At 38.5% G+C, this 26142-nt stretch overlaps 2 protein-coding genes across 4 annotated transcripts; both read right to left on the minus strand.

Moving 5' to 3' along the window:
* Positions 1 to 485: 485 nt before the first annotated feature.
* On the minus strand, positions 486 to 23230 carry LOC137955631 (probable UDP-N-acetylglucosamine--peptide N-acetylglucosaminyltransferase SPINDLY). Of its 3 annotated transcripts, XM_068802656.1 has the most exons (19): positions 22935 to 23230; positions 21371 to 21805; positions 20159 to 20320; positions 19861 to 20036; positions 19682 to 19757; positions 16273 to 16401; positions 15862 to 15981; positions 15626 to 15694; positions 15462 to 15543; positions 14748 to 14842; positions 8826 to 8890; positions 6597 to 6795; positions 6073 to 6267; positions 2587 to 2681; positions 2384 to 2519; positions 2059 to 2276; positions 1833 to 1960; positions 1167 to 1411; positions 486 to 1114 (listed from the first exon to the last, which is right to left on the minus strand). In XM_068802656.1, the coding sequence occupies exons 2-19, from the start codon at positions 21779 to 21781 to the stop codon at positions 947 to 949; spliced, it is 2769 nt and encodes a 922-aa protein (XP_068658757.1). In that variant the 5' UTR covers positions 21782 to 21805; positions 22935 to 23230; the 3' UTR covers positions 486 to 946. The 3 variants fall into 3 exon arrangements, with proteins under 3 accessions (XP_068658757.1, XP_068658755.1, XP_068658756.1); XM_068802654.1 differs by having other exon boundaries at positions 1010 to 1411; XM_068802655.1 differs by having other exon boundaries at positions 1010 to 1411; positions 22931 to 23230.
* A 579-nt stretch (positions 23231 to 23809) lies between these two features.
* On the minus strand, positions 23810 to 24970 carry LOC137956876 (transcription factor SRM1-like). The gene is made up of 2 exons (XM_068804531.1): positions 24479 to 24970; positions 23810 to 24247 (listed from the first exon to the last, which is right to left on the minus strand). Exons 1-2 carry the CDS (start codon positions 24820 to 24822, stop codon positions 23950 to 23952), a joined length of 642 nt encoding a protein of 213 aa, XP_068660632.1. The 5' UTR covers positions 24823 to 24970; the 3' UTR covers positions 23810 to 23949.
* Positions 24971 to 26142: the final 1172 nt, after the last annotated feature.

Below are 26142 nucleotides of genomic sequence, written 5' to 3' on the forward strand. Positions count from 1 at the left end.
TTTGGTTTTTAAAATTGATTGTTGATCAATTGATAAAATCTTGACCTTCAAGCGGACACCGACTCTCTATCAAGGTTTTGTGGTCTTACACCTCTCTTTGATTTTATGGTCATACAAATTGGGTGACAAAAAAATCAGCTTCCAATTCATTACCATCTTATGAACTACCGATGAACTTAAGGTGGTGCAGAAGCATCGTGTTCTTAGTAGAGAGATAAGATGGTGAAACATAGCTCAAGAAGGGTGGTGTGCTGCAACTTTTGACAAAGCATGGATTTGCTTGTGAGGTAACGAAGCAATTGATGAACATAATCCACAACATTTCTGTTCTGAACTAAAAATTTTACTCTCGTGTAAAACCGATGCTGCATCGTTTCTTGGATGACCTGTTTGTTACAGTAAAGAAAATATAAAGAAATTGTAAGCGCAACAAAAACGAAGGCAGGATTGGAGATAGTGCGTAAAAATCATTCAACATTCTCTTGAGCTGTGATTTCAGCATCATCATATCATTAGCTACCTGAAATGAGCAATGTCTCATCCTGTACATCATACAACCAATGTGTGCTGGAAAATGCGTTCCCAGGGAACCTCTAGTCACCCAGAACGTTAAGTGAATTAGCACCTGCTTCACTTTGTTCTATATATAAAATATAAAATAATCATCAAAATTTACAAGCCATAAAACATGACCTTGTTTATACCTTTAAGACGCCACATTTGATCTCTCGTATCCTCTCCTTGTACAAGAAACTAGAAAACTTCCAATCCATCTGCAAAACATGACAGCAACTCCAACCCCAGGCTGTAGCCATAGGATCTCACCCAGGCAAATCTCATTACAGAGGGAAACCGCAGCAGCACGTAGAGAGGCCAAATAGTTTGGCAAATCTCATTATGCATCTCTCCAGGCAATTCCACCAGACACCGTCTAGGTTTCTCTTCTTCAACCGACCTTTTCTGTAGTTTGGTTCAACTGACTACCATTGCCATCATAAACAGTTGAAGCAATCGTATTAACACCGTTCATCATTATTGAGGAAACTGCCTCATTCTGTGTTGCAATTTTACTAGGCTCCACAAGTTTAACTGCTGGTTTATCTGAAACTGGCAGCTGTTGCAATTTTACTAGGCTCCACAAGTTTAACTGCTGGTTTATCTGAAACTGGCAGCTGTTGCAGCAATTCCATGCGCTTCAGTGACGGCACATCCCCTTTACAGTATCTGTGCCATATCTTCCTGTATGTTGATTCCAATCCAAGAGTGAAATTTGCACCATCACAGACTGGAGAATCCAACATTAAATCGCGGAGACTCGACCTTAGGTTTGAAAGTGCTGTAACATCAGACGCCAAATCCAGTGCAATCTTCACATATTCTTCTTCTGTTTTGGCAATTAGATTACCTAAACCTGCATTTAAACCACGTCACAATCAGCAAATACTGAGATAATTTTATTATTGCTCGAAGCAAGACATTATGATCATCTAAATGCCATCTTCCACCAAAACAAATTATCCACAGTAGCTGTAGCAAGTAACTCTGATGGTTTTGCAACTAAGTCAGATTTAGCTACCCAAGAGCTCAGAAAATGAATTCATAAACAACAGATCAACAACAAGCCTCCCTGAAATTAATGCAGTTCAAAACTGAGTCTGAATCTCATATTCCTGAATCTTATACTTGAGCGTTTATGAGCTCAACATCCACTTTTATAGTGTAAAACATTTGCTTGAAGACAATAATGTCCAGAATGAAAACAATAATGCTGGAGACTGGATTTTGATGAAGAGGCAACCAGTTGGATTACCATAATAAAGAAAGATACTCACCAACATTGCTGAGAAGACTGACACCAACATTATGTGCATGCACTTGACCTGCCATAGTTACACATGGCACGCCCATGTACAAAGACTCACATGTTGTAGTGGTCCCTGCATATGGAAATGTGTCCAAGCTGCAGGCAATAATAAAAGTAGGTGTTTAAACTTAAGAGAATAAGAATCCAAGGGAAAATTAACCTCAAAACAAGAAATTAATGATTTATCTGTCTACCTGATATCCATAAGGGAGTATGCTTGCAGGTGGTCATGGTTGAGGAGAATTAGTGGCAGAAGATCAACTCTCAGCGGTTCTAACCCCAACTGCTCCAATGTCGAAAGAAATCTTTGTCTTACACTATCACAACAGAAAGGCTTACACTTCACCACGAGTCTGGAATTTGGAACTGCACACAATATTTTTGCCCATACTTGCAATACTTCCGGTGTAATCTACGGATTGAAGCAATGCAACTGACATTAGGCCTCCAGTACAACCTCAAGCAAGCCTAGTAAAAAAACAATAAGTATAACTAGGATTAGCAAAAATGTATCAGTACCTTGGCAAGATTGTTGAAGCTTCCAAAAGTAATAAACCCATTAGATAGGGCTGGAGTTGGAGAAACTGGCCCTGCTTCAGGAGAAGGAATGTAACAAAGGAAGCACTTAGGCAGTCGAACCAACTCTTCAACATGCCTGCCAAATAACAAATTATCAGAAGTATGTCATTATGAACGAATAAGTCAAATGAGAAATATCTTACATTTGCCTTGTGTCTGGAGGATCAGCAAGTGAATCTGTGATTCTGTAGTCAATAGTAGGCAAACCAGTTGTATTTGGGTACCCAATCCATGTTGCCTGAGACAAAATGAAGAAACAGTGGAATAAGACATGCACAAGATGAAAAGCAGTGCAAGTTAGTTACAACAGGCATCCAGAAGTCCTTAAAGGACAAACTTCAGAGAGCTCACCTAGCCCTCAAAATATTTTCACCAACAAGACAGACAAGAAAAATGAAGAGGTATGTTGTATATGATTCATTTATTAGAAATAATATGCTTATATTGGTCTTATAATCCAAGTTGAACATAGATGAGCAGAGATCTGTTGGCATCTAGTTGAAATTGGTAACCAACCAGAACAATTTGAAGCTCCCAAACTTCTAACAGGCCTCCTTCCACCCTATCAATATGCACAGAGTTGAGAAGTTGACGACTTGCAGAATCAGTAGCAATAAAGGAATTCTCACCCTTAGGGTAGGATCCAAGTTAAATTTGCATCACATTCTCAAATTCTTCTGCAAAATTAGGTCACTATCATTTTTAACATTTCAATTATAATACAGTTATAGCTATAATAATCAATGAAGGACTTCTGAATCATGATATTTATAAGCCACATGAGCACATAGTGAGCAAACAGATCGAGGGTTAAAAGTTTTATCTAGTCTCGATTGTCTGTTTTTTTTTTTTTTTTTTTTTTAGAAAAGGAGATTTTATTAACAACAACACAAAAGCTACAAAAACTAAAGGGAGTTGTCTCGATTGTCTTAATCCATTGATACTTTTACATTTCTTCCTCATTCCTTTCATTGTGGGGAAAAGGGAAAAGAAACATTCTATTAAAGAAAAGAAAAAGCAAGGACTCTTTTTGTAGTATTGAATTATTTATGTACTCACCTTTTCTCAAGTTTTATCTATATATTTGTTCAAGAAACTGACTCAAATCAACTTACCATTTGAAGAAACAAAATTAGCAAAATCTAGAAAAGAAAATTCTGTAAAAAAATTTAAAACCCAACCGAAGCATCAACCTTGACCAGATGCTATAGAGTCAACAGAGATTCTTTTTATTTTTAGCACGAGATCAATCAAGAATCACTAAAAATAATAATACAAAAAATGCAAACTACTTACTAATATCATTTTTGTTATAGTTGAGGGTTGCAATACCAAACTCTTTCTGGATGGCTAGAATTCTGACATCCCCAGTTAATCTACCAGGTAAGTTGGGTCACCTGGTTGACAAATCAAAGTGGCTGTGCCAGTATGCAGTATCTAAATCTATCCTATGGAAGAGAGTTATAAACTGCAAGTATGGGTACCTAGCTCAATGCTGGATTCAACATGACATCTTATAATACAGAGCATGAGGCCTATGGCATGAAATTGTTAAACTCAAGACTCAATTTGCATCACATGTCAGATATCATGCTAGAGAAGGCACTCGAGTCCACTTTTTGGACAGACACAGGGCTCGGGGACTCCACTATTAAAGACCAATACCCTAGACTATACGGCATTTCAAGATTCAAGAATGCTTTCATTAATAGATAAAAGAACCAAAGGGCATCTGGTTCCAATTGGAATTTTCAATTCAGGCAGGCTCAAAATGATCACAGGGGCTCTGACATTGCTGATTTAGAGCAAAAATTGGAGGTCTAGTTCCTCAAAGTCGAAGGTAGAGATGAAATCATATGAGCCTTTCACTCCTCTAGCTATATTCAACAGCAACATTATATAGCAACTCATACTCAGCTGACAGCCAGAGCAGAATCTCCAGAACTTGGAAGTTAATAGGTTTCCCAGAGGCTCACTATTTTGTTTGGCAAGCAGCTTCACAAGAAAGCTCTAAACTGTGATGGTATCCAAAGGCACAGCTGCTCTGTTATCAACTCAATTTGTAAGTTTTGCAAGTCTCAAAAGGAAACTCTAGGCCATCTAATGATCCACCGTCCCTTTAGCTCCTCATTTTGGAATGCAATCTGCAAATTTGAAATCCAGGTCTTGGTCCTCTTCCTTTCCTGATCTTGTTAATCAGCATCATTCATGGAATCTACCAGCAACAAGGAGCATTTTATAGAAGGCAGCAGTGGCTGTTGTACTATTCGAAAGCATGGAACATCAGCACTTTTAGCAGCCACTCATCTTAGGGAGGTCTTCTTGAAAGCTTTTTCAAACGCTTCTGATCTAGGTAAAGACTCACAAGGGCTTATCACCCATCACCTCTTTCAATCATTTGAAGGCATTGGAGATATGCAACCACATTCTCCCCCCACGTACAGCCTCCCATCATAAGTTTGATCCCCACTCCTCCTGGTTCCCACAAAATCAATTTGGATGGAAGCTCATTGGGAAATCCAAGCCCCATAGGCATTGGCAGAATCAAAAGGGATCAAGGCAGCTCCATTCTCTTAACATTTTCAGGTCCTATCGGCTTCAGGAACTCTGTCAAGGCAGAAAAAGGCACTGCTCCAAGGTTCAAAGATGTATGAACGAAAATTTTCAGCTCCAGTCCTAGTAGAATATGATTCAGCTACGGTCATTATTTGGATGAAGAAAAGCTCCCAGCCTCCATGGCGATTTTGTTACATCTGTGATGAAATTAATTATGTACTGTTTAGTTGTATCATGGCAGCATAAACTCTGAGCTGCAAATAATATCTTGGATGCTCTTGCAAAGGAAAGCGTTTCAAGACCATGGTTGGTTGCAAGCTCATTCCCCATTTGGCATTGTAGCTTCAGCTACTTTCTTTGGCATTTGTTCTAAGCTTTTTTAGCAAACAAAGCCTTCCACAATTCCACACAAAAAAAAAAACTTACCCAGCCCTTTATTTCAAGGTTTTTCGTAGTTTTAATGCTACTCTGACCTGGCTAGGATCAAGGCTCCCATTTCTTTTTTTCTCTAAAGGATGAGAATTTCATTAAGAGAGAAAATATACAAATTTATAAAGGAGGAGAAAGAAAAGAAGCACAAAGAAAGCAAAAAAGAAGAGATCAGCCCGGCCCATTTAACCCTGTAAAACTACACCAGACAGAACTGGGAGTTAAAAAAGGGCATCAGTCACTCAAGCTCCAATCCCTAGTCCACTGATCCATAAGGCTAACAAAGTGTATTTGATATTTTTTGGAACTCATATGATACCCTCTCCTCTTGTGGAACCTACCACACTACCTTCAATCCTAATCCAGAAGCTTTATGGCACAAAGAAGAAACAGATACCCACAAAAAGATATAACTTATCTATGAGGAAAAAAGCATTCTTGATCAGAGGGCTTACAAAGGCTAGAATCTCTCTTCAATACCTTGTTGTGGGAGGTTTTATTCCAAATTCATTACCCTTTTTCGTGGGGCTGGGTGGGGGTTACCCTCTACTTTTATATCTTTCTCCTTTCTAATGAACTTCATCCCACTTTCAAGGGAAAGCAAATAAATAATTATCAATAAATACTGAAAACAATAATAATACCTGAATGGGAGCTGGCCTGCAAGCCATCGTCCCTAATTTATTGTTGGCTGTGTGACCAGTGAGCTCGACCAAGATGTCAACCTTGTCTTCTCTAACCATGTTACCAACTTTCTTCTCCTCAATCCCATAAATATCTCTCCATTCCCCACCCTTTTTCAGGACTCTATCTCTAAATTTCAGGGTTTTTGCATCCTCCTGTTACCAACAAATTAGTTAACAGCTGTAAAAGTTCTAACGAAATATGACGCAAAATGCTTTTGCTAAAATGATATAATTGGAAAAATGAATAACTGGCTGCTGCAAAACAACCATAGTTGCAATATCCAGCCCAGTCCATAAACTGGAAAGTGTGCCTGTCAAACAGTCTACCAAGGAAGCCTAAAACATTGGAAATATTTACATATATTTTTAAGCAATGACTTTTAAATCAGATTATTAATTGCATTATTCAAATAACAACTGCTCCAAATGAGCATACATCTATCTGCTAAACAGTTAAAGTACTAAATTTAGAAGGTTAATACCTTTACAACAGCTGAGTACACGATCACCTTGTAATTTGCATAATCATGGTACAACAATGGCGCTTCTATGAAATATGATACAGAATGAGTAAAGTAATCTGGGGAAACATAACCAATAACAAGTGGCCGTTCCATATCTTTTGGATTGTCCCAATTAGTGTATTGTGGATATAACCTCATAAAACGCCTTCCCCATTCCCTGCAGGTAAACAATTTACTCAGATTGAAGGTCAAAGGTAGAATAGCTGCATCTCCCTGACAATGGGTCAGGCAAAAATACAATTAAATATTTAGCATGAATCAGTGAACAAGAAGACCATGCAGAGTTTTCAAATTTCAGCACAAGTTAACTTTCCTTGTACCCTTTGATTCACCAATCCAGTAAAATTTTGTGGAGTTCTGACCAGCCCTAAGTTGTCACAGGTGAAATAATACTTATTGCATAATGTTGCAGTCCAATCTCTTATCTAGTTTAATTAACCAAATGACTTGTCAATTAGATTGTTGATCACCTAACATACTTATCCATTCATTCTATTTTTGAAAGGGAGATCAAAAGAACTAGAATTTTGACAAAAGAAAGAAGATTATACTCCATGTACCAAACCACCCCTTCTGACTCTAGAGAAGTTATCTATGACAAATTAAAGAAGATTCGCCATATGCCAAACCGGCCTTTCTGATTCTATAAAAGTTCTTCTTTCAGATTAATAATGAGCCGTTCTAGCATCCACAAGCAACAGTACCAAACATATGCATCAACATGGCTTACTGAAATGATTGCATCCCCAATCAAATGAGACAGCACACGACTCTCAAAACAAATCAACCTTGTTCACAAAACTCCACAATTGGAGGGCTCTATTGGACACCTCTCACTTTGATTCAATGTACCAGAGCATTAAATAGTCATCCTAATAGAATGATGTCATTCCATTTTCATCATACTAATGCTGGATAATGCATGGAAACATGCAACTCCAACAAAATTCAAATTCTACCCCATCATTCCAACATCTGAAATTCAAGAAAACAAATAGAAGTATTCAATTTGTGCTGTCTGGGACTCGGCAGGTAATATTTGTCTAGTTGCCTCTGCGCTTTCTGTCATTGTCACTTTACAGAGGAAGATAGGGCCCAACTGTCACTTTTGATCTACAAGGACAGCATCCCATGAACTCCCTTGGTTCAAAGGGATGGGATAATTGACAGTTGACATCAGTTAGCCTACATGAAATAAAATCTCTTCATAAGTGCTACTCAGCAGATAAATATGAGATTCAGGACATCAGTGGCTCCTGAATATGTCACAGACTCGTGCCCTGGAAGTGCAATTGTGTTAATGATTCCTTGGCTTGAAGTAGCAGCTACTGAGACCACCTGGTAATGAGGAATGATATTCCAATTGATTTAGACTTTTTATATCTTTATTTTTGTTAGTTACTTTCTTCTATCATCTGTAATTGTGTCTTATGTTGTTTCCACTCCTCAGAGAGCCTTAGCTCTTAAACATTTTTTTAATGTTAGAGAAAATAAAGAACACTTTTCATCTCTAATCCACCTTAAGTAAATTTATGTCTATCAAAGTAGTATAATGGAGGACAGCTTCCAAAAAACCCAGTACTGCGCTGTGTGTGACCTTCTCCTCAAAACTTCACTTTTCTCTTTCATCAGATTTAGAATTAAATGATGTCCGCTCCACCACTTAAAAATGATATAGCTATCTTAATTCTACTTGGCCCTGCTTCCAAGCATGTGAACTCATATATCTCAGCAGATGCACGACATATGCAGTTGCATAAGAAATACGGATACCGGAATGAATGAGTCATATAAAAAAAATAATAAATACACCTGGCATCACATTGAGCACAATGATGCATATTTCCGACAAAAACCACATACAAAAGATCTTCCCTGTACAGATAACCTTTGTGGCATCAGAGACATCTCTTCCCCATTTTATTGCTTTTAGTCTCAAGGTCAGCCAACTCTTCAGCTGACACTATTGCTAAGAGTGGTATGTACTTCCTCACAATCTCTTATTGTAACGGGAATATCTCTCTAATGTTAAGGAGACCTAAGCTCATCAGTTTCAAAAAAAAAAAAAAAACTGATACTAACCTACAGGCAGAAAGATTATTAATTATGTTTAACTTTTTAAATAAACATCTAAGAAGAAAAGACAAGTAACCCCTAATGTGAGGGGAAATATATATTTATCAGTACCTGTGAGCCTCATAAAGTTTATCATCAGTGCCCTCATTTATATAGTTCATTGCCAGCAGCCGGTTCTGAAAAAGAAACAAATAAAACTTCAGCACTCCTCAGAATCCCACCAAGGCACAAGAATTAATGTAAACAAGAATCTCACATACTCAACCATCAATTATTTCCCTTTTTGACAGATGACCTTTTAATTTTTAGAGTTTAGACAAACGATGATTTAGGCTCATTACTGTGTGGTTGAGGATACGAGGAATAAGGGCATTTATCACATCATTTTATGATTTGGATTTGGGAGAGTATGAGGTCTCTCTCAGAGTTGTAGTAATAATAAAAAAAGTAAAGGAATGCAAACCAAACAAATAAATAAATGTTATAGTACTAATTTTTAAGTTGTGGGTTTCTGACAATAATTTACAAAAAAAATGCTGCAGTTCATTGTGATTGAGAGGAGGACAGTTCCGGCAACTTTGACAAAAGGAAAATGGTGGGTGAATGGTTTGGTTGCCAGAAGAGGTTGGAAACAAAATACCTGATTAGGTCTCCAAAGAGAAACAAGGGCAGACAGTGGAGAGCAGTTAGGCAAGTTGCTACCCCTTCGAGGTGGCTTCACACTTTGAGCAAAAAGGAGTTATGTTTTTATTTAGTGTGGCAAGTTATTAGGGATGGCAGCAGAGGACTGGGTCATATTTTTGCCCCGTGGGGCGTGAATGTGGTGAAGCCCAAATCACTGTGCAAGGAAAACCCATCCCCACCCAGTAGGGTAATATTACATGGGCATACCTCTATCAATATACCCTTTCTTAATGCTTAGAAGTGTGAAAATGTTCCTTAATAACATGGGTAATCAGATGGATTTACCATTTTTTAATGGTCAAATTGATCTTAGATATTATTTTATTAAAAGGGTTATATTTCTCATATACATTTGGAGAATATAATATTATGTCACTTCTCATTGCAACTTCCTATATTCACCCAATGGCTTGCAGGGTGGAGTCACCGAGTGGTGACAGGGTTGATTTGAGAGGCAGGATTGCGGGGCAAGGTTGAATTATCTAAAAATTCACCACCTCCAAGGAGAATTTTCTATATTTATAAATGGATCATCGCCTCCTTCCATTTGAAGTATAGGTGTTGTTATCTTTGTGTTCATCTAGGATTTCTTCAATTTATCATCTTTTACTTTTTCATCACTTTGGAGCAATGCCTATAGACCCACTACTTGCAAAGTACAAGAGTTCACCCAACATCTAACACAAGTCGAGTCTTCTTGTTCATCCGAATAGTGATTTTTTTTCTTCTAAATTACCCTTAAAAAGTGAGTAATCTCTTTTTCATGCCTAAAATTAAGTCTTTTTCTACCTTCGCAATTGAGCAGAGCTTTTCTTAGACTATGACTAGTACATGGAGTTTTATCGTATAACTAGAAGCAATTTTCTTCTCTCATATTTGTTTTATCCAAGCTAGGCCTCTATGTCCTTTTTATCTCCAAATTGAAGGGAATAAATAAAATATGTACAAAAGATGAAGAGTTTGCATCTATGAAAAACTTTTTCAACTAAAGAAAACTGAAAAACAATAATCTTTTTCTTTGCAAGCTAATGTTACAAACTCTATCTTGAGCAGGAGTATTAAAGAACAACTATGGAAAAGCCTTACATGACTCTCATAGGATGAAATCGTAAAGAAGGAGAATTCATATAGTGAAGTCTAATAGGAGTCTCATGGGAGGAAGCCTCAAGGCAATGTCTCAGTTCAAAGGTATTTTAGTTATTTCAATTCTCTTTAATTGTTGTTTATTTTAACTAAAATTAGGACTATGGGTGTAATTGTGATTTAGATAGTTTAATTTCATTATGATTCTATGTATTCCCTCTATTATAAATAGAGACCCAATATACTCAAACTACATTAGACCATGAATTATGTTTCTTTTCTAGAAATTTAACAAGGCAAAAGGGTATATTTGTAGAAAAGGTTGAAGTTGTGCAAGCACACTAGGTGTTTGACAGATTATTGGAGTGAAAAATGGCTCATAAAACATGTTGGAAAAAAAGGTGAGGCATTTGAAGCTTAGACATCATCACAATTAAGGTAGGTGAAACTTCACCTCCTTACTCGGACTCCACACACTCTCCCTTCTTTCACATAAGATGCTTATATAGGTCATGCCTAAGGCCATTTTGCAGCAGCAACAAGTCCAACATGGAGGTAGTCTATGCGTTAAAATATAGTGTAGTCTTGATGTATAATTTAGTTACATCGGCTTTAATACCTCGCAAGTGTACGAATCGTTCATGTAATCTAGCAGTAAGCGAGGGTCATATCCACAGGGAAGATTGAATTCTGTGTATTCTTCAGTCAACTAGCCTAACCAAATATGATGAATTAATCTGAACTAAACACTAATTATATCCTAAATTATCAAGCAATAATCTAATTAACTACTTGCACAACAGGAAACGTCAACTTTGGATTTTACCGTGATTCGTGCCTCTCTCGAGCGCCACGTAACCACGAATCCAGATTCTCAATCCTTGCGTCTAGCCCCTCTCGGGCGCCTAGAGTTAATGACAAAGATCGGATTACAATAGAATGCAGAGAATCAATTTCCTATTGTGATGATGCTAAAATTATCAACTCTGGATTTTACCGTGATTCGTGCCTCTCTCGAGCGCCACGTAACCACGAATCCGGATTCTCAATCCTTGCGTCTAGCCCCTCTCGGGCGCCTAGAGTTAATGACAAAGAGCGGATTACAATAGAATGCAGAGAATCAATTTCCTATTGCGATGATGCTAAAATTATCAACTCTGGATTTTATCGTGATTCGTGCCTCTCTCGAGCGCCACGTAACCACGAATCCGAATTCTCAATCCTTGCGTCTAGCCCCTCTCGGGCGCCTAGAGTTAAAGACAGAAATCGGATTAAAATACCAAAATCCAACCTCAATTATAATCTTACCCTAATTAGCTAATTTAATCAAATATCAAGAAAAAAAATCTTAAATAAACCTTAATTATCAAATCAGATTAAATTAACATTCAAAACCTAAGTTCGAACCATATAAAAACTAAATTCAATAATGACGAATTACTCCCCTTCTTCCTCCTCTCACTTGGGCAGCAACTCGTTCTCACGGGTGCTGCAATTTCCCGAAATCAATGGCTTCGGGTTGGCAAGAGTGAGTGGCCGGAGGTAGAGACGACGCCGGCGACGACGGTTAGAAGCTGACGGACGGAGGTAATGTCCGGCGAAGAGCGAAACAAAGCTGACGTTCTCTAACCGGCTCTCTCGAGTCTCGGTTGGAGTCGGAATGGCTCCGGGACTGGTCGGAATATGTGATAGACGCCGGAGGATGGTCAAAAAGTGGGATTGGCACCGAAGAAGCCCTCTCGGATCACTTCTCGGCCTGGCGAGCGACGACTGTCGAACTCACCTCGACGGAGACTCTCTCGAGCTCTCCTCGGGTTTGTTCTCGGTTGCTGGACGGCAGTGAACGGCGGTGGACGACGGTGGTGCGGCGGAAGGTATTGGCCCGGCGAACGACGGTGGGGAACTCCTCTCGGGTCCTCCCCTGTTTCCGGTCAAAGTACTTTGTTTTCTCTTCATGCTTCCCCCTCTCGGGTTTTCCCTCCGGGGTCTCTCCTCTCGGGCCCCCTTTTGACCCCCTCTTTCGACGCCCCCCTTTTGCTTTAAATACCATTTTATTTATTTTAAAACGATTTGACCTAAAAATCATCTCCATTTTACTAAGGGCATTTTGGTAAATATCTCCTTCCACCATAATTCTCCTGAACTTCCATAATTAAATCTATAAAAAGCATTTCAGGAAGAAATAAACCTTAAAAACAATGAAATATAATTCAGGAGAGAAAAATATGCAATATCGACAGTGATTAATGCCAAATTCAATAAATGCTCATTTCATTTGAAAACCGATAAATAACCACCTATAACACAATTATAAAGGTTATTCTATTATAATTAACCTAGTTCTCATGTCAGAATATGACATCTATCATGGCTCACCTACCTAAAAAAGATCCACCACAAATAGTAGATGATTCCCTCAGCTTACCTAGATTTTCAAACACTGAAGATAAGGTACATTATTTAAGGGGGTAGGCATTAGTCGTAGATTAATATAATAAGGAATAATTGGATTAATTTGGTTAGTTTAACCAGATTCACTTAGAACTTTTACGAGAACCAACTTGTGGGCCTAGGTGATGCATATACGCTAAATTTTTTGAGGAAGCATAAATAACAAAGCAGTGCCTAGTGAGGGCCATCAATTTAGAACCAAAAGAACACATCCTTTGAGGATTCTAGGAGGACATCCCCCTCGATGTGGGTAGTCATCCCTCTATAACAATCACAACTTGCACAATTTTCTTTGGCTAAACTTGTGGACTTAAAAGTAGTTTTATAACAATAAATAAATGCATACACAAAACAAAAGGTGAACAGAGAATTCGATTTTACATTTCTTTAATCTTTTATTGGAGAGAAAACAGAAAGGGACCAGTGGTTGGCAGGGAGGGTTGCGCAGACACAGAATTTACCCCTAAGAAGAACTTAGCTGCCCAATTTTCAAATACAGCCCCACATTTAGACCTAATTACAAATATAGCCACTAAATATGATGTAATTCCAAATACAACCAGATTACGATTCCACTTGCCAATTAACCCTATCTAAAATTCCTAGGATATTTTGCTGCATTTATCTAATTTAGACAAGACTAAAGTCATGCTTTATTTGGAGAGGGATGGGTGTGAATGAAGCTACCGAAAAAGAGATTGGTTGGTCAAGCTCGTATCCTTCTAAACGCAAAGAAAGAAGCATTATCAAATAAATTTTCTTTTTTTATGTCATTTTGACAGTGGTGTAGATAGGTTTTTTATTATAGATTTATTTTCAAATTGGTGCAACCAAAAGGGCATGGGAACTACTCATGCAATGTCTTTAATCTTCTTCAGTTTAATCTATTAAATCAATATAGTACACAAATGTCAGCTCTTTGAAGCATTTAGAGACAGAGAGTTCGTCCCCAAAGCTGCACCAATTCTGTTTGTTTCTGGACCGAAGTGAGAGAAAACTAACATAAAAAAGATGTGCCCGCTTATAGATTTGCAGGGGAGAGTGGACTGTGGAGGGCCCAATGGGGGCTTCCTCTCCGGTCCCGATGTAGGGAGGAAAGTGCGAGCAGGATGGAGAGAGCCCCAGTGCCCCTGTCATTGTGCTTGTCTCTGATAGTTGGCAAAGAAAATCATTCAGGGAAAGAAAACACAATTTTGTTCATTTTCAAATAAAACAATTTGAACAAAAACAGCAGAATTATCAGTGGAGTCTGTGATCATCCTTAATTTTTTTAGAGGATACAATCAACATCAGAAATCCAAAGTAATATTGGCGGAGTCTGGAATTAGGCCAAGACCTAAAGCCATATTTGGAAGTTACACTTAGTGTATTGAAAATAAACAAGAGAGTCAAGGTTTAAGAAGATGGATGGCATATACTTCTGGCAGATTGAGGATTCATTGTTTTATCTTCTTACAGTAAGAGTCAAGGATAATGAGTAACTTTGCTTCACTATGTACAAGAAGTTTTTTCGATTATTAAGCAGCCACTAAATCAAGAAAACAAAATAAAATCTTAGGATATGGTCTGGTTATTTGTTTATAGAAATGCAAAACAGACTCTTTATCATTTACATCCTATCCAAGATGAGAATGGATATGATGCAGTCACAAGAAAAAGGCATGCTACCAAATATGTGATACTAAATGCAGCAATAATACAAGTTGCACTATAATGGCCAAGCAAGCAAACCAAGAAATTCTATGTTAGCATTTAGTATGGATCTTCAGCTATGAGAGACAAATGACAAAAGTAGCAGTTGCATCAACAACATACCTGACCAGCATTACGAGAATCAGGATCTATCTGTACGCATTGTTCATATGATTCTATAGCACGAGAAATATTGCCTGCGTCTCTGTAGAGAACCCCTAGCACATCAAAAAGATTTTAAATGAAAACCTTTAGACACCTTGCTTTTGACAGATAAGAAACATAAACAACAAGAAACCAACAAATACTGTCAGCTTTTAGACATAAAATTGATAAATCACAAGCTTGCGAGGAAAGAAACACTGCATAAGCAAATCGTATAAAAATCATTCGTATTCATCTTTTTTTTTAGCAAACATTCGTATTCATCTTCGATAACACATCCTGTTCAACTCTTTCAAAAATCATCACAAGGGGAGTAAAAAAAATCACTATAAGGGAACAATTTTTTTTTTCTTTTTTTTTTTTGAAAATTGTAAGGGTACAGTTTTTTTTTAATAGCCAACACTAAATCATATGAAGAAGTTATTACAGAACAAAGCCGGCACAGGTATAAATGGATACACAAAAAGTATTCAACTTGGAATCTGCCTTGCAGACACTGGAACTAATAAATTTCAAATTAATATTGTTAAATTGGGTCCAAGGCCCTATCCCAAAATGACTAGTCAACTTAGGAAACCTCTTTCCCAACTAATAAACTCAAGATCTTTGTACTCACTAATCCATGTAGGACTATTCCTTAACAAATATGATGTTTATGTTGACGCAACTTACCTAAGTTATTATATGCTTCGGCATATGTTGGATTTGCAGCAATGGCTTTCTCAATCATAGCTGCTGCAGCATCCATTTTACCCTGCAAATACAAGAAATGGCTCACAATCATCCTGACAAAACGAAAATGTAAATCAGAGATTGGTGCAAAGAATTTAGCAAACCTGCACAGTGTAGACAACACCAAGATTATTTAGTGACTGAGAAAAGGTTGGTTTAATAGATAAAGCCATCTGAAATAGCATTAAATGATGATGTAAGAACATCAGGAACACGGCAACAAGTATCTGGTAACCACCATGAGATATTCCTTTTGTTTTAGATGAGAACAAAATAGAAGTAAAAAACCACAAATAACAGTTGATATTCAATAAGCAAAGGATATGTCAATTAAACTTGCCTGATAGCATTCAACAGCTTTGTCAAGATTGTCTCTATCCTTGTATATTACTCCTAAATTGTTGCATGCTTCTGCACAGTGGGGATTAAAATGTAGGGCAAGCTCATAGAATACAATTGCCTTCACAAAGAGATGAATCAAGTCAGTGGCATGCCTCTTCATGAAATAAATCTCTGATAAAAAGAAAAATACCAAACAGTCAAGAACAAAATAATCATGACAACAGGAAAACAAAAATTTCTTACAATTATTCAAAGAAAAAAGTAATCTAAACTCAACCATAAATAAAAGAAAAATAAAATAAAATATACAATGGAACTAATATTTTCTACAGAAGAAAAGTAACTGATGGAATTTCTTGAGGCTTAAATGAAGAATAGATAGTTCCAAGGATAAAATCCTGTTGCTTACCATCTCAAATTTCAACATTTCACCATATGCAACACCGAGATTGTACATAGCATCAGCATAATGCCAGTTGTAATACAGTGCCTTTTTGTAGTATGCCACTCCTAGGTTAATATCCCCCTCTAGTTTTACCTGGATACATGCTATATCAGATATTCATTGAAGCCACAATCAGAAAGTCAAAATATGTCAATATTTTATGTACAATGCAATGCTAAAACATAAGCAAAGTAAGATAAGGTATCCACCTTATAAGTCAACAACTTTGGACAACATAAATAAGCTTCATAATTTTAACCAACACATAATTATTCTACCTTGTATTTATAATGACATAAAAGATGCACACAGAATTTAAGCATCTGCCCAGGGACAAATAGGTGTTTCACATACACAGGTTCTTACAACTTGTGAATAAGCACATGTCGATGGCAAAAACTTCACAACACACAGCACCATCAAACAAACCATAGGATTAACTGGATATAGATCTTTTTGATGAAACTGGATATAGATCTAGGATATCCTTACTGTCTAACTAAGATGTTAACTAGAGAATCAATACTTGTTTGAACAAAGTTGCAAACAATCAGTCAACCTGAATCTTCCTAGTTACAATTATTTACCACATCAAAGATCAAGGTTTGCTGAATTACTTTTCCACTTAATCAGTTCTACCTGTTACTTGAGCCTGACAGTAGAGCACATCCCAGTATTAGCTACCTATGATGGTTTTGTTTCTCTCTTTTAGCATTTCCAAGCTTAGAAGTAAGGAACAAACAAAGCAGAAAGATCAAACAAAACAAGAAGATTATCCTACTCTACAACTAGCAGGTACACACTCTTACCTTGCAGATGATAGTCTTTTCCTTACACTCACCAACAAAAATGAGAAATTTGCTAGGGAGGTAAATTGACGCAGCAAATAATCCAGAAATCGAGGGTTTCTTGCTGAAACCCCAAAAGGGCACAAAAAATATTGAGGAAAGAGCCACAATGGCTATTGGAATTTGTATTTCTTCATAATTGATACCCCTTTTACGACCCTAAATTGATACTTAATATAAAACATGTCCAAAAAGAGTAAAATAACCATACTTAAAATAAAACATGTCCAAAAAGACCGAAAGAACCATACTAAAACATGTTCGAAAAGATCAAAAGAACCATACTTAAGATAAAACGTTTTCAAAAAAACCAAAAGAACCCTATTGGTTATAACTTATGAAGGGCAAAAGTGTCCTACACCCTTTCTTAGAAAATGACAGGAAAATCAAAGAAAAATAAGTGCTATGCTTGGGCTTCATTTCTTCTCAGCTTCTTATTGGACTAGGATCTATGGAATGTGTCCTAGTAAGCTTTCGGCTTTGTTCTCTACGTCATAAAATTACATCAATGATGAATGCCAGCTTTCAAGCACCACCGGGAACCCCTGAAACCAAAAAATTGCTTCTAAAAATTTGAGAACAAGGAAAGCATTGGTACAGCACTAGCTGAATTGTCCTTCCTCCAGATCAGCTCTACCTGTTATTTTTTACCTATGGTAGAGAACATGCATGCAATAGCTATTCATGAAAACTTGTTCTCTCCTTCTGTATTCCATATGTTAGGAGTGAAAAACAAAAAAATATTTAGAGAAACCAGAAGTATCAAACAAGGAAAGAAGATTATTGTACTCTACAACTAGACATACATTCGCTTTCTCCCATGCAGTCAATCTTTTACATTTTCTTTAAATTATATATCTTTTACTTGCATTTACAAAAGTTACTTATATTAAAGTTAGAAACTTGCTAGTTGCTATGAAGATAAATTTTCACCAACAATGGCCGCCAGCTTTCAAGAAACACCTGCACCAGCAACTCTCATGGCAATTCTGGGACTTGTCGTGGCAGTGTGATCCATGACGGGAAAGTCTGCATCCATCATGCGTACTCTTGCCAATTTGGGCACTCAATTCCATTGAGGCAGAGCTCCATGCACTTCTTATTGTGCATCATATCTACACCAGCATATTCTCTAATCCTGTCATCATTGAGGATAATTGGCAGCTATCATCACTTGGATGTCCACTGGAAAACCGCCTCCAATGGCGCCTTCTTACAATCTAAAATGAGATCATAGGTCACTGTAGGCATCTCAGTGTGTCATGAAGACGCCTTCCCCACAGTGGGAATCATAATACTGACTCTTTAGCTCAGGAAGTGGCCTCCCTACAACACCTTGTTGTTGGGGACACTTCCCCCATGGATTGATCTCTTTCTGGTTATGTTATCCTTGTTTTGCACCTCTTATTGATGTACTCCATTTTTATTTTTATTTTGTTTCTTCCTTTGTCATTACCCTAGGGCAATGGCTCCTCCAATTGTGCCTTTTCTTCTTTCTCAATGAAATCTCATCTTCTCATCATTATCAACGAAAAAAGAACAATCAGCAACACTGTTATCAACTGGGTTCTCACCAAACCACTCCATTGTGGCACCTTCTTGGGCATTATGACAAGATTAAGGACATCCCTGGCTGTCTTACCATGACATGGTCACACATCCCGCCTGAGGCCAATTCAATTGCTGATTCATCTTGTGAGGGATCAAGGCCTTCAACAATTCCTTGTTATGGGGACAACTTCCTTCTTGCTTTTTTATGTTTTGGCTCATGATTGTATTTTTTGCTTTTTGTTTATTCTCTTTCCTTTTTTTAATGACAATGAGAAAGAGATTTCAATTAAGATACTCCATGAAAGGAAGAGAAAACAAGCTTAAAGAAAAATATAGAAAAACACAAACAAAAACAAAATCATGGGACAAGTACTGCCAATGACAAGATGTTGCCCAGAAGCATCATCTCTAGCAAAAGACTCTGCCAGCCCATTAATTTACCCCTTTCAGAACAAAGCGAGTGATCGATAGAATTCAGGTTGTTAAGTTGGTTCCAAGGCCCATCCCAAAATGACTAGCCAACTTAGAAAACCTCTTTTCCAACTAATAAACTCAAGATCTTTGTACTCACTAATCCATGTGAGACTATTCCTTAACACAGGTCATCCGAATGGGTAGCAAAATAACCTTTAGATGTTCACATTCCAACAAGAGGAGCTCCCTCCCGATTTAAGAGGATGGGGGAGGATCGGCCCTCCCCCATTTTTATCTCCCTCTCATGTAGAAGAGATAAAAGGGGGACAGCACAGCCTCCTCCCCTGCATATGCAAGGTTGACCAACTATTCAAGTTTTTTGCAGCACATCTAATTCGATAGGTAGCAAGATATTGTATCCAACTATTCAAGTTTTTTGCAGCACATCTAATTCGATAGGTAGCAAGACATTGTATCCCCAAGCCTACTCGAACCAATAAGATAAATGAAACAAATCACCTTTCAAAAAAAAAAAGAGCAACATAATCAATTAAATCAACCTTGGTTCCCAAGTCTGTCAGGGCTATGGCCATGTTATTCTTAGCTATCTCAAAGTTGGGAGACACAGCCAAGCACCTGAAACAGATTGAAATGATCCAAGTAATCAAAAATAGTGAAAGCAAGTTTAGGTACCTTGGTATTAAACAAATTCTTTAATGCATAGACAGCAAATACCTACCTCTCATAGCAAGAAATAGCAGAGTGCAGGTCCCCACGATTTTTATAAATAACACCCATGTTGCAATAGGCTTCAGCATACATGGGCCTCTGTTGTGCAGCCTTCTCATAGAAAGTAAGAGCTGTGTCATACTGCATCATCTCAGAATAAACCACCCCAAGGTTATAGTGTGCGGGCTGCATTTGAAAGCCAATACACAGGCAAAAACAAATCAGCTCACAAATTATAAAAAGATATGGATACTAAGATAATGCAAGCTATTAGAACAAATATGGAAGGTAAAGGACAGGGCCATTACTGCGTAGTGGCTATCTATCTTCAAAGCTTCAAAATACTTTTGGATTCCTTCTTGAGTGTTCCCAGCCAGCTTTAAGCTGGTGCCAAGATCTGTCAGGACAATTGCTAGGCATTCTGCAGCTGGTTTGTATGAAGGATCTGCCCTTAAAGCCTTTTGATATGACTGCAGAAAGAAAACAGTTTGAGCATAAATAGCTTTGCAGCAGAATCATAATTAACAAGAGAAAAAAAAAACATTTAAAGGGAACAAATGAATGAATTGTACGGTCAGACCATTTTCCCATGCATATGATTTCCTCCCCAGAAAATATGGTAGGTGATGGGGATATCATTAAACCTCAAATACACAATATTCTCATGAATTTTTTCCCAAATGAGGATTTCCAAAATCAAAATATTCCAAAAGAAGATAGAAGCTTGGGCAGTTTGACAAAGGAGGACTAGGATATGAAGTTTTTCAGACAAATGAGGGTTTCCTTCAAGCTTGCACTAATAGTGTGTTGTACTACTTTAAGAAGTTCAATTAAGAAAAAATTATCACCATTTATATCAAATCTTTGAACTAAAATTTCACGTTCTAGAGAAGGCTTCCTTCAACCAACTAAATAGTACATGAAAGACGTAGAAGGGTCAAAAACAACAATTTTACACCTGTCTATGGATTTTAATTAGAAAAGCATCATTATTTTACTTCAAAACTTCTGCATAGTTTAAGAAGTTATACTTTCAACTGAAGATATACTTCTTACTTTAAAAATCGAGTTTACTTTATTGGAACTGAAAATTTTCTCCCTATTCTTGGCTACTAGCTAACAAAGTGTCACAATCGGTTGGGTTAACAGCCAAAAAAATATAACATGTCCTATTTAATGACAACCAAACTTGTATCCTTTTTTAGTACCATAAATCTTGGAGACCTCATCTGAGACAAGCCAAAAAGTTTATTCCACCCTCTGAACAGCTGCCCAAACTTTTGCAACTTGAGCAATAAGAAGTACATATCCCAACAAATAAACATGAACCAGTCTGCTTTTTGCTTGGGATACTATTTGATTATAACTTTTACCATTCAAGACACGAAAGCAAATTATTTGAATGCATTGCAAATTAAATAGCACAACACAAGTAAAACTATAATCATAGGTTTAAAAAAATTATATCAACTATATACATACATAATACTATGAATAAACGGACCCCATGATTGGTGTACCTCAGCGGCCTCTAGCAGATGCCCTTCTTCTTTGTAGAGTATCCCGCAGTGTGTGAGAGCACAAGCATTTTGTGGGTCCAAATTAAGGGCTTCTGTGAAACTCTCAAAGGCCTGTCTAGTCATATTCTGCATCTGGAGGCAGATACCCTTACCAATGAGAGCGTCAATATTTGCCTTATCCTTTTCTAAGATATCATCATACATTGCAAGTGCATCCACAAACTTATTCCTAGTCCGAAGAATATTCGCATAGGATAGGACATCCTTCACTTCAAACCTCTTCAGTAATGGAGAAACCTGGGGGGTGGAGCCCACACCAATAGCCGATGTTTGAGGTGCTTTTAAGCAATCATTCTCCTCAAAAGCATCACCCTCCCTACTATTTCTGCCATTCATCTCCGTCCAAGCCATATTTGAAATTTCAAATATAGGTTCCTAGCAAACCAATTGCAAAGAAATGAAAACAACTGGAATTAATCATCACAAAGTCATTTTGGAGCACTGATAATAATTTTTGTGGCATATTTCCACTCAATGTGGGTTTCATTTGTATGCATGTCCAATCCAAGAAACTCAACGTAAAATAAGTATCATAAAAATGCACACAAGTAATTCATGTCTTCACATCCACCACAGATCACAAAGTACTGATTCCTCCATGAGGGCAGTTACACCAACATCAAAATAGCAGTTGAAAAATAAAGAGCTGCCTAACTAAAAGAAATTTAACTTTATTTTTCCTGCTGGTAGTTATTTGTAACACAATAACAGTTAGAAGCTAAGACCTACGGATGTGATAGATGCTATCAGCTGAAACACATACCTATGCAACAGTTCTATTATGATCCTTGACAAGTACTTTGCCAGAAAAAGTTTCTGTTGAAGCAACCTTAGCAGATAAATGCACCTCAACTAGCTAGAATACACTAGATAAAGAAGTTGAGACATCTTTCTGTGCCTCTTTATTCTTTTTTCTGGCAAACATGTTCTTTGAGGGAATCGGAACTACATGAAGATATAATTCTTTTAATTCAACAGACCGAAAGTGACCTTTAAATCACCGATCACCTCATATAGTCTTCTCTCTTCCACCTAAAAAAGTGGATTCTACCAATCCTTTTCAAAGTGTTCTCAATAGATCAATAAAAACAAACAAGTAATTAAAACCGGAGCTATTTGAAAGGAACGAAAAAAAAAAAAAAAAAACGTTATTGAAGTAAGAAGAAGCTATAGGAAAAAAAAAACTAAATAAACAGAATGAGCTGACCAGTACCGTTACGCGAGACAGCCGTAAAAATGGTATCCAGTAAGTTTATTTAACAAATTGAAGTACCTAGCTTCGTTAGTTATTAGATTGATCGATTCGACAGCTACAACCGATACGACAACACACAATCGATCGGGCAGCATATAAACAAGACTACAACTGAACCTAAAAGTCAGCACAATAATATAAAAGTAAGTTACATCCTAATAGATAGCTTGCTCGGACCATTGAAGCAAGCATATTTAGCAGAAATGCAGCAAGCTAGCAACAATTTTTTTTGAGTGAAAACTTACTTACATTTGAATAACAGAAGCATCCAAAGGCAAGACATGGTGACGCCTTTTCTATAATGCAGGAAATAACGCTTAGCTAGGATCTCCAGATTAAGATACAGCCAGTGAACAAAAGTAAAGTGTAACACCCTTCGAAGAGTAGCAGACGTAAGACGCAAAGTATGGGGTGGAAACAGTAAAAAGAGAGTTAAGCGTAGGGAAGAGAAAAGGGCAGGCAGAGACAACAACAAAAAGGAGCTTAAGCGCGAGGGAGAGAGAAAGAGAAAGATGTTGGGGTTAAAGGGTTGTATTCAGCCTCTTCTTCCCTCCGACACTCCCTGGTTATGTCCCCCGCCCTTTGCCCGTCCGTTAACTACAACGAATAGGGGCTTTCGTTTTCGTAAGAATCGTCATTGGGCTTGCATATATTTCGCCGGGCTTTGGCGGCTTCGCTCGCTTGGGCTATTGTCTCTTGCGTTGAAGAATTTCACAAAAATCAGTTGGTCAAATAACAAAAGTTGGAAGGAAAAACACTGTTAAAAAAAAAAAAATACAGTGACAGGAAAATTGACCTTAACGTTACCATTGTAACGTGACACGTTATGGAATTTGGAGGTAACGTGACCGCTGTAACGTGTCATGTTTTGGATTTGGGAGGTAACATTACCGCTGTAATATGACACATTTTGGATTTGGGAGGTAACGTTACCGATGTAATGAGTCACGTTTTAGGTTTGGAAGGTAACGTTACGTTATACCCTCAAACTTAATGGAGTATTACCGTCTGTATAATGGATGCTCTGTGTTACGTCTGTATAAGTCATGGGTGACACCATCAAGCCAGAAGAAATCAGTCTTGAGAAATGTAAACCGGCAACATATTCACAGAAGATAAAAATTAGTATATCCGTTATGCACAGTAAGGTATTGTATGTATATACAATTGCATGAAATTGTATAGATCGACACACCGATCATACCTAAGATGTTTGGTTTTTTTCATATAGACATACTTCGACTGTTTCAAATATCTTTTCTGCCTATCCAAAATGGGGATAGGCAGAAGAAGTTCCTCCTCGCTGCCCAACATATGTTGATGGCGGCACAGGCTGCCAGTCTATCCAATCAGCATCAGTGGCTGGGGCCGATGAACCACCTTCCGGATTGGTTATGTCGTGAATACTTGATCTCTTCTTCTCCTTCTTCGTGGAATTTACGCGAAGATAGTATTTCTGAGCATGGCTGGCCACCTGAGTGGGAGTTCTAGTAAGCACCGAGTGCCTGGAAATGCTTCTCCAGTCTCCCTTCCCGTATTTCTGCAGTCCAATAAGAAAGCGCCTGCGACGGTGAAAATCAAAAAGTATAGCAGGGAAAATGTCAAGCTAACGGAGTTTGGAGTTTAAACCGTGAAGAAGAAGAAAGCGATCCCCCAAGGAAAAACATCAATAAATACTAGTTTACTAAAATGCCCTCAAAGTCTAGGTACGCAGTTATGCCCGGAAGCAGCGCCGGGACGCATTGTAGTCACGGAGGCTAAAGCCGAAAGGTGCAGAGAAAAGAGAAGCAAACCTGTGCTCTTCTTCCGTCCAAGGGACGCCCTTCTTTCTCTCGGATTCTCCGTCCCTGCTTCTGCCTGTAGAGAACGATATCTGATTCGAGCCGCACCACTCGGAGTAGGGCGGGATCTCGATCTTCCCTTGCTCGATGACAGAGACGTCGTGGACCAAAGCCGCGTAGTGCTCCCTCACCTCCCACACGCTCTTGCCAGGCACCTGTCCCGCCACCTTTCCCCACCGATCCGGCGTCTCCTCGGGGAACAAAACCAGCGCCTCCTCGAACAGCTTATCCTGCAGCCGGCACCACGCCCCAGGCGGCGATGCTCCCGGATTCAGCAGCAAATCGTCCCGAAGCATGTCCCAACTTCCAATTCACCGATCACGATCGGATTCCTCTGTGCAAGGTTTTTTTTTCCGTTTCCCGCTGGCTCGGTTTCGCTACTTTTTCTGTCGTCTCCGCGGAGTGGACAAGGTGAAATTTTCACTCGATCGAGGAAGAGGCGCTTCGAGCTGTTTGGTTTGGTTTAAGAGTCGTTTTCGCGAGTCTTATAGGTTGGCGTCGGGGTGTTTTGTCGTTTCCTATTTTTCTTGGTTTCTTCTTTTGACTGTGCACTGATTCCACACGTTTCTCGTAAGGAGCTCTTGGATAAAGCAGCCCAGGAGTGCGTTACACGTGTACGCTCTGGGTCGCCATCTGTTTTCGGCTCAAAGTTGAGTACGGCTCCCAAACATCCTCCCCACTCAATGGCCCGCTGGATCAGGGTTCTAACACTCGCGTTGGAGAAAATATTTCGCAGGAGGTAGGGCGAGTTAGGTGATTGGGTGAGCCGACAGGTTCGGCGTGGGGTACATATGAGGAGGAGAGAGGATGGCGTCGGATGTCGGCAAACGGCGGTTGGAGGAAGTGACGTTGACGCGTGGGCATTTATTTGTTCTCCCGATCGAGCAAATAAATGCCACCTCGGCCTCGGGAAGCTTCCCCGGTGCTTATCTTATTGTCAGCCCTTTTTTACATTCATGGCCCCCAACTATGTCTAGATGAAGTGAAGCTGCTGTTAAACCTGCCAAATGCTTACCGGAGTAGGACCCAGCGAACGTAAGTAGACTTTTTATCTTCAGCCCTGTCATTGATGAATCTTAAATGAAATTTATACATTGGATTAGTCTTAGTCTTACTATCTTAAGTGATCCACAAATATCATTACGCTATTTTTATATGTTCTCGAGTCTTCAACAACCGGGCGAACTGTGAAGTGATGTTGTAGAGGATGAAGTGAGGATCTCACCGGTCACCGGTCGATATTTGCTTCTCCAACAGGCCACCAGTGAAAATATCCTAACAAAAGGGACCCGTCGTGGGGACGTAGGGAATGTGGGACAAGACTGGATGTTATTGGTTTCCATTGAGACCTTTCCTCTAACAGATTAGGGGCTAACTACCTCAGAATAGTTGCTGGGTTTTGGCATCTCTGTCTAGGTTTTCTATCCGGATAAGCCGCACTTTCAGTTAGAATAGAGACCTCATGCATTGACGGGCTCGTTATGAAACTCGGACCTGCCGAAGGATTGATTACCTGGGACCTAATATAGCTCTGGAGGCTGGGGACTGACGGAGTTCTGGCTGAGACTGCGAGGATTGAAAAGGTTGATTTTTGTGGTTTTGCCATTCCTGTGGCC

Source organism: Aristolochia californica, unplaced genomic scaffold, assembly GCF_029961685.1.
Source record: "Aristolochia californica isolate CCGP_79_NKW_82.1479 unplaced genomic scaffold, dmAriCali1.0.hap1 SCAF_2, whole genome shotgun sequence".
NCBI lineage: Eukaryota > Viridiplantae > Streptophyta > Magnoliopsida > Piperales > Aristolochiaceae > Aristolochia > Aristolochia californica.

What these genes read in the sequence shown, in the direction of transcription:
- LOC137955631 (XM_068802656.1), bottom strand. Translation starts at nt 21,781, where the DNA reads ATGGCTTGGACGGAGATGAATGGCAGAAATAGTAGGGAGGGTGATGCT. An exon ending in TGACAGACTTGGGAACCAAG is followed by an intron (nt 16,402 to 19,681) that starts GTTGATTTAATT and finishes GCATGTATCCAG; the next exon opens with GTAAAACTAGAGGGGGATAT. An exon ending in CCTCCAGACACAAGGCAAAT is followed by an intron (nt 2,520 to 2,586) that starts GTAAGATATTTC and finishes GTTATTTGGCAG; the next exon opens with GCATGTTGAAGAGTTGGTTC.
- LOC137956876 (XM_068804531.1), bottom strand. Translation starts at nt 24,822, where the DNA reads ATGCTTCGGGACGATTTGCTGCTGAATCCGGGAGCATCGCCGCCTGGG. An exon ending in TGGACGGAAGAAGAGCACAG is followed by an intron (nt 24,248 to 24,478) that starts GTTTGCTTCTCT and finishes TCACCGTCGCAG; the next exon opens with GCGCTTTCTTATTGGACTGC.